The sequence below is a fragment of the Fulmarus glacialis genome, unplaced genomic scaffold, assembly GCF_000690835.1.
Source record: "Fulmarus glacialis isolate BGI_N327 unplaced genomic scaffold, ASM69083v1 scaffold20982, whole genome shotgun sequence".
Taxonomy (NCBI): Eukaryota; Metazoa; Chordata; class Aves; order Procellariiformes; family Procellariidae; genus Fulmarus; species Fulmarus glacialis.
In genome coordinates this window covers 4,976-12,641 of record NW_009198747.1, presented here as the reverse complement: position 1 = coordinate 12,641, position 7,666 = coordinate 4,976, and the positions used below count along the sequence as shown (strand labels likewise).

The following is a 7,666-nucleotide window of genomic DNA, read 5'->3' as shown; positions in this document are numbered from 1 at the left end:
GCTAGGAGCTGTGGACCCAAGGCCAGCGGCACGGCCCCTCAACGCCAAGGTGACCCCCAGCATCTCAAACACCCCACAGGGCTTTTAACCCAAACCCTTTCGGGTCAGGATGGGGAAGCTCAGCCTGATCCTCCAGCGAGGGACATTTTCTCCTGAATTTTAACCAGGTGGAAACGTCCCTTGCCCTGGGATGGGGGCAAAGCACGCTGCTTTGCCATGTCTGACCCCGTCCCTGTCGCGGGGAGACACTTACAAATTGCAGGCCCTGGTAGCGGGCGATGGGGAAGTCCTTCACCACGTAGGTGGGGCTGTAGGCACAGGGCACCAGCACGTCCTCGACTCGGGAGGCCTCGATCGGAGGGGCTGAGGAGAAGCAGCCGCGGCTCAGCCCCAAGCCGTGCCCTACCACCCCCGTAGCCCAACCCACCTTATAGTCCGTAGCCCAAACCATCCCAACTTGCCCCCTGTAGACCCCAGCAGAGATGCCCTCCACCCAAAAGATGGGCAGAAGGTAGGAGGGATGCTCCGGGTGCCTGTGGCAGCAGGTCCTGCCTTTTTCCTCCCCCAAAACCCCAGAGATGTGCGAGGATCCGGTCCCAGCAACTTACTGAGGAAGAAGGTGTCCCTGGGGTCAGGCTTCAGCATGTCAGCCCCATGCTCGTCTTGCTGTGCCTCCCAGAGGTAGCTCCCGCTGTGGCTGGCCAAGGTCTGCGGGATGTGCTCCACGTGGTTCATCTTCAGGGACGATTCATCTGAAGAGGGCGAGGACAGGGGCTGAACCCGACGGGCATACACATACAGCGCATTGTCCCAGGAGCATCCTCCAAGGTGGCACTGCCCAACCTCTCCATCCCTCCCACCAAGTGGGCTTGGAGCATCGTGGATTCCTCCTGCTCCCAGGGGAGCCGATGTGTTTGCAGGAGGGCAAACCCACCTCCTCCAGCCCTCTCACACGCTCACAGACCCCGTGACTCATCAGTCTAATGATTATTGCCATCAACTAATGAGCACCGAGAGGACAAGGGTACAACTGATCTCAGCCAGGCAGCCCAGCTCCGATTTCAGCATCCTCATCACGCTCAGAGACAAGGGGTGGGAACGCTCGGGGGCTGTAACTCCAAGGACACAGGAATTAAAGCGTGAATGTTCTCCCCTGTAGAGGTGCAGGTAAATGCAACATGAGCTGGTTTTGCCTCCTATTCCGGGATGAGGGTGGCACGTTGTCCTTGGCTATCAACCAGCCCCCAGACCTCCCCGAGGGAGGTCACCTTGCTCCGGTCACCATGCTCAGAGCTGCCTGCCCCGAGCACCCAAGGGTGCTCCCTTTCCAGGCAGCCCTGCCTGCTGCGGAGCTGCGGGCAAGCAGGCAGGTCCTGAAGCGAACAGGACCCCCTTTCCCGAGCCCCACATTCTTCTGCTTGCAGCAGGGAAAGGCTCCCCAAACGCCTCCGTGCAGCTGGCTGAGGTTGGGCTGCGACCCCTGGAAAAGCCCAGAGAAAGGGAAGGAAGGAGGATGCTCTGCGCACTGCTGGCGTCCCCCACGCCATGGGGATGGCTCCCCACGAGCGGTGTGGCTTCGCCCCGGGAAGCTGCTGGGGTCTGAGGGGCCGGGAAGCAGGAAAGAGCAGCAGAAAGAGCCGGCACTGACGGATAGCGGTCAGGGGGAAATTTATCTGCACTTCATCCATCCCAGCGGCACCTGCATCAATACCAGTAATACCCCTCCATCCCTCTTCTCCCCATTGATCCCCGCCTGTTGCCTGTCCCCTCCTGCCTTATCGACACCTTCCAGGGCATGTTGGATGACCAGCCCTCCAGCGTATTGAGCACTGGGGCAGGACCAATCTATCAAGTCCTTTCTTGCTGCCAGGAAGGGGCAGGAAGCAGAAGATCTATAGATTTAATTAAACCGTGCGCCATCCATCCCTGCTTACATGACAGCGCCTCATAACTCAGGGCCAGGCCAAGGAGCCAGCCCTCCGCGGTCTCATTAGCAGGGACGAGGCTGGAGCACCAGAGCTGTGTTTCTGTGGCGTGTCACCTCCGCATCCCATTTTTAGGAGGGTCGCAGCACACTCCCAGCACCATCCCCACCCACCGCAGCCCCTTGCCTCCTTCCTTACGCCCAGCAGAAGCTCTGGGGGGGGTCAGAGGCTGAGATCTTCCCCCAGGATCTGGTTTACTTCCCAGGCTCTGGCGCCGTCTCTCCCCGGCTGCACCAACACGCACAGCCCCCCCGAGAGCTTGCTTGCCGTGGCTGCAGGCGGACACGCGTGGCCCTTACCCGTGTACAGAGAGATGTAGGAGGAGTCCATCACTTCGAACTTCAAGCTGGGGAGGAAAACTCGCCACTAGGGAAAAAAGAAAGGAGATGGAGAATGAGTGGGAGGGTGGCAGGGGTTCAGGACGCAGCTGCCCCACGCCAGGCACCCCAGGACGGGTCCTTCCCCATCCCCAGCTCCCAGAAACTTGCCTGCACTGATCCCAGCCCGACCCTGCAGGAGAGAAACAAGGGAGAGGACTGATCCTGCCCCAGCGCAGACCCAGGCCCATCTCCTGCCTTCACCCCAGGTGATTTGGGATTAGCCGGCACCCCTGCGTGGTCAGAGAGGGGAAGGCTCCCGGCAGTGGGACACAGGCTCATGCTGCTTCTCTCTCGGGGCTGCCACACGGCCACCCGTGGTTCCCTGGGCCAGGCAGGCCAGATCCAGCCCCGCAGCAGGGGCAGCATCAATAACATCACGGGAGGCAGCGCAGCCACGCGTCCTGCCTCACGGGGAGGGACGACGCCGGGCACGGGGCAGCGGCTCCGCATGCCCCACTTCAACCTCGGGAACGGAGCAGGGAGGCCACGGCACCCATCAAGGACCTGAGCCAAAGCCAACACGCACAGAGACCTACACCACCTCCTCTCCTTCCCGCACCTCGCTCCGGTGCCGCGTGAACGCACATTAGCAGCAGATGAGTTTGCGCTGACTTACGAGGGTCCTCACAGCTGCCTGCACTGATCTAGCTACGTGCATTTTAAAAGCATGTCTTGAGCCTTTGTCGGGACAAGCCCTTAAATACCCACAGGGAGAGACGCATTAGGGTCCTGCTTTTTTGTTGTTGTTGTTTCTTTCTGAACATCTGAACGGCTTCCCTCCCTCCAGCAAAAAAACGTCTCCCCCATCTATTTGTTTTTCACAGCAGAAATGCAGATCTTATCGGGATGGACCGAGATGGAGCCCTGGGAGGGCGAGATTGAGCGCTGGGGAGGAGACAGCCAGCGAGGAAGGGGTGTTGTCAGCCTCTCTGATGCTTTGCTGGCACAAGTTTGACTCCAGTGACTAATGACTGCTTGGGAGAAAGGAAACCTTTGCTAATGAGCCAACATCTTCCCCTCCCAAAGACAGCCCAAGCTCCCAACACACACGCTCCAGGCTTTGCGAGGGTTGTGCAGCCAAGGCAGACAAGTTCAGATTTGAAACTCAGGGTATCTCTACGGGGGAAAAGAAAAAAGGGACACTCCATCACCTCGGCCATCTCTCCCACCACTGACCCCGGGATGCAAGCCAGCAAGGTGGGCTGCCGCTCGCAGACGGTGTCCTGGGACCTGCCTGCTCTGACCTTACGCGGTCTGGGCTCTCCTTGCCCACGGCAATGGGCTCCTCAGAGAAGAAGCCCACGGGGGACCTTTCTCCCCCTGCCAGCCCTTCTGCAGAAGGCCAAGGAGAAGGGATGGGACTGGCCACACGGAACTGGGTGTCCCAGCGCCGCTGGAGCCCGGAGCAGAGGGGCCGCTCCGTTAGCATCCATTACCGGAGCTCATTGGCAAGGCAGCTCCCGAAGGGCCAGCAGCACGAAAGGATCGATGAGCACGGAGAAAAGCAGCCCGTGCCAGGCGTCCTGCACAGGAATAGCCCAGGGAGACGGGGAGATGAGCCCCAGCTGCGCCAGAGCGACGCTGACGCCTCCCCTCTGCGAACCGAGCTGCTGGCAGCCATGGGAGGGGGAAAATCGCGGCTTTGCTCCAGGATAAAGCATTTAACGCACATTGGGAAAAGCCCTGGCGCTGGCTCTTAACAGGACAAGCCTTGAAAGGAGCACAGGGTGGGGGCATTTACTCACGCCAACTTCCACGTGGTCTGAACCTCGGTCATCTTGTTTGTGGAGCAGCTCGAAGTAGTAGCGTCTGGAGGACATGAGGCTGCGCAAGAGGGGAAGAAGCCAGTTAGAAAACGTTGCTAAGCTGACTGCTACCACTGGCAGGGTGATGGGAGCTCCCCTGCTAGAGGAGCCATCTCAGAAAAACCCCCCTCTTGCTCACATGTGGCTAAACCTTCCTGAGGCAAGGAGACAGGCAGCACGATGGGGGTGTCTGCTCCCCCATCCCACTGCTGAGAAGCTTCATGACATCGGGGGATCCCTTGTCCCCACCTGATCATTGCAGAGGTGGCTACGACCCCCAACACCTTCAAGCCACGGGCCGGGGGCATGGTCCAGCCCAGACCCCACGTGCCTTTTGGGGAGAGACCATGGCCGGGGTCTCCTCCTGGGGAGGAGGAACTGGTCAGAGTCAGCGTGGAGCCAGCAGCTCCATCTCCCCAACTCCATCCACCTGGAATGGGCAGCGGGAGCAAGGACACACTTACCGTAGAGGCTTGGAAACTTGCGAGCTGAATTTGGTGAACTCTCCCGGCGCCGTCCACTCGGTACCCAGCTGGGGGAAGGAAGAAGGAGCAGTGAGAGCACCGGGGACACCACGGGCCAAGCGGGCACGAGGCCCAGACCCCACCAGGCTGTGAGAAACTCTCCTCCACCTCCGTCGGGCACTATGCCATGCTGCAGAAAGGCTCTTCAGGCAGGAGGATATCCCAGGAGCTCTACCCCAGGGCCTGCTTGTCCCCAGCTGGTGGCACTCCTGCCACAAGAACTTGTATCACCGGCCAACACCACCAAGACCCCAAAAATGCATGGGTGCGATGACGGACCACAGGGTTTCCAGTTATGGGAGTTAACACCAAGAAAATGCAGGAGCAAATATTAAGTCTCCTATTCTGGGACTTAAGCTGGTCTTTGGTAGCTACAACTAGGATGGGACCAAGGGGCAGATGGTCCTTCAGAGGCCAAATCAGGCCTGGCCTGGGCAGAGATGGAACCAGCTGAAATAGCCCAGCATTTCCCAAGGGGGCAAAGAAGCAGGAGAGCTGCCTCTGGCAAAGTCATGCACGGACCCTGCACACTCCCTTTAAGGGCCGCTGCAGCAGAAGGACTTGTAGAAGGGAGAATTTGTGGTGGCTAAAGAGCGCCCATGGGTTTGAAACATTGTTAATTGCGCGCTAGGGATCCCCAAAAGGCACTCGGGATGGTTATCAGCATGCTGGGAGCGAGGAGCGAGGCACCCCAAGGGAGGAGACGCTCTCAGAGGGAGCTTGAGCATCCCCGGTGCGGGGAAAGGCAGAGGGTCAAGGACGACAGCACGTACCTTGCCCACGAACGCAACCAGCCGGGAGTTGGACGGACTCTCGTCAGAGCTGAGCCAGAACTCCGAATTGTCATCAGATGCCACGGAAAACTGGAAATCTCCTGCGGAGAGCAAAAGAGAAGGTCACCACAGAAGGATGCAGCAGCCCCGGAGGCATGCGCTCAGCCCCGGTGCCTCGTTGTGAGATGGGGAAACAGGGATGGATGGACAGAGGTGATGGGACCACCCCGGACCCCACGTCCTGGATGGGATCGGGGCTTCACCTCCCTTCGAAGCAACCAGGGAAAAGGGTCTTTGCTCCAGAAAGACCTTCCTGCCTAAGAGCCAGGGGATTGGGGACTGTCTTTAAGAGGCTTTCTGTCCTCACATGGCCCAAGAAGGGGGAAGGAGGCAGCTTCTCCACGTTGCTGCAGGAGGAGAAGAGGCCAAGCTCCATCACTCACCATCCTTGAAGGGGTGGATATAGCCGAAAATCCTCAGCCCGTAGTTCTTCCACTTGGGCGACACGGCCAGCTTCTTCACTGTGGTGCGGGTCTGCGGAGGAGAGACAGGGACATGAAAGGAGAGACAGGGACATGAAAGCATGAACAGTTCATGCCCAGGCTCATGCCTTGCACCAACATCACCCAACCCACCTCCTCCTTGTTATCCCAGCATCTCATGTCCCTGGCACCAGAGGGGACATGGAGGTCCCATCACCGCCCACCTCTCCCTCCATCCCTGCTCTGCTGGGAATTACCTGCCCCGAACCAAACCTGAAAGCCTGCAAGCAAAGGTCTCGAGGACCAAGCCCACAGCCAGTGGAGATCCAGCAGCACCCAGAGAGGGATGAGCAGACCCTCCCTCTGACCCACCGCCATCGGGGCCGGGACTCACGTGAGGAAAGAGCGGAAAATGGAGGTTCTTCCTCAGGTGCCTCACAGCCCCGCCACACCAGTCTTCGAAGACGTGCAAGTTTGCCTTCCCTTTGTACTGGGGGACAAGAGAGGGAGATGAGCGGGGTGTCCTCCTCACGTTCCCCCTCGCCTCCCAAGGACAGCGTTAGGGCAGGCTGAAACGCGGATGTCAAGCCCCTGATGTCCTGCCCGGCCTCAGCTCTTCTGCAGTGACACTGAGGAAGGGCTGAGCTCCCACCTGGACCCGTCTGGAGAAGACACGCAGCAAGACGTCCCCTCGCACACCCACGCGTGGGGGCACACCCTGACGAGGGAGCTGATGCCCACCCACAGCACGCACCCTCCGGCTCCTCGCACGCGGGCAAGGAGCTCGGCCTCATGGGCACCACGCTGACTGCGGGACCAGGCGGAGCCCCGGGCCGGGCTGGGTGATGGAGAGCAGGGAGGAGGATGGCCGGAGATGGCTTTGGAGCCTGGCACGCTGGGGAGACACGGGCTGCGGGCTCCCCGGTGAGGGGCTGGCTGGACCTCCTGCTGGGACCTCCTCCTCCACCATCACCCCCTTTGCTGCTCCCTGCCCGCTTACCTGCTCGTTCCAGGGCAAAGCCTGCTTGGTCAGGTTGAGTTTGGGGTGCGCGGTGGCTCGGTCAGACCACTGGCCTCTGGCAAACCAGCCGTCCAAGTCCTGCCCGTCGTTCTGCCGAGGAAGCAGGAGGGAGGGATGAGAGATGGGGGGGATCGGGGCCAGCCCGGCCGTGCTTGCAGGAGGTCTTCCTAGATCTAAACACCCCATTGTGGATGTCAAGCATTGCCAAACCAAGGCGAAAGCTTTCAAGGCTAATGGCAAAGGAAAGCAGGGGCAGGAGGAGGCAGAAAAATATTGGCAAGGTGTCCCAGGGAGCAGAGCTTCAGGAGGGAGGGATGAGAGATGGGGGGGATCGGGGCCAGCCCGGCCGTGCTTGCAGGAGGTCTTCCTAGATCTAAACACCCCATTGTGGATGTCAAGCATTGCCAAACCAAGGAGAAAGCTTTCAAGGCTAATGGCAAAGGAAAGCAGGGGCAGGAGGAGGCAGAAAAATATTGGCAAGGTGTCCCAGGGAGCAGAGCTTCAAAATGTTCCAGCTAAGCTCGTTTCCCTTCCTCTGCCAAGGAGAGAAACTTCTCCCAAACAGTACGTTTTCTGTTCATCCAAAATATTTGCCCAGTCTGACAGGCTACTGGAAACGGAGTATTTTGGGGTCTGTCTCCAAAAGAGCAGAAGCAACCTCTACGTCCACTCACGGGCAGAGGAAGCGGGATGCTT

At 59.6% G+C, this 7,666-nt stretch overlaps 1 protein-coding gene across 1 annotated transcript in view; it reads right to left on the bottom strand.

The window, feature by feature from the left end:
- B4GALNT4 (beta-1,4-N-acetyl-galactosaminyl transferase 4) overlaps positions 1 to 7,666 on the bottom strand; it is a gene marked incomplete at both ends in the record, with an annotated part of 14,294 nt that overhangs the window by 4,731 nt on the left and 1,897 nt on the right. Inside the window, 9 exons of the mRNA XM_009573035.1 lie at positions 254 to 363; positions 609 to 752; positions 2,285 to 2,351; positions 4,111 to 4,189; positions 4,635 to 4,702; positions 5,468 to 5,568; positions 5,911 to 6,001; positions 6,344 to 6,439; positions 6,950 to 7,060. Of these exons, the coding sequence (XP_009571330.1) occupies positions 254 to 363; positions 609 to 752; positions 2,285 to 2,351; positions 4,111 to 4,189; positions 4,635 to 4,702; positions 5,468 to 5,568; positions 5,911 to 6,001; positions 6,344 to 6,439; positions 6,950 to 7,060 (867 nt within the window). The remainder of the gene's footprint in view (positions 1 to 253; positions 364 to 608; positions 753 to 2,284; positions 2,352 to 4,110; positions 4,190 to 4,634; positions 4,703 to 5,467; positions 5,569 to 5,910; positions 6,002 to 6,343; positions 6,440 to 6,949; positions 7,061 to 7,666) is intronic.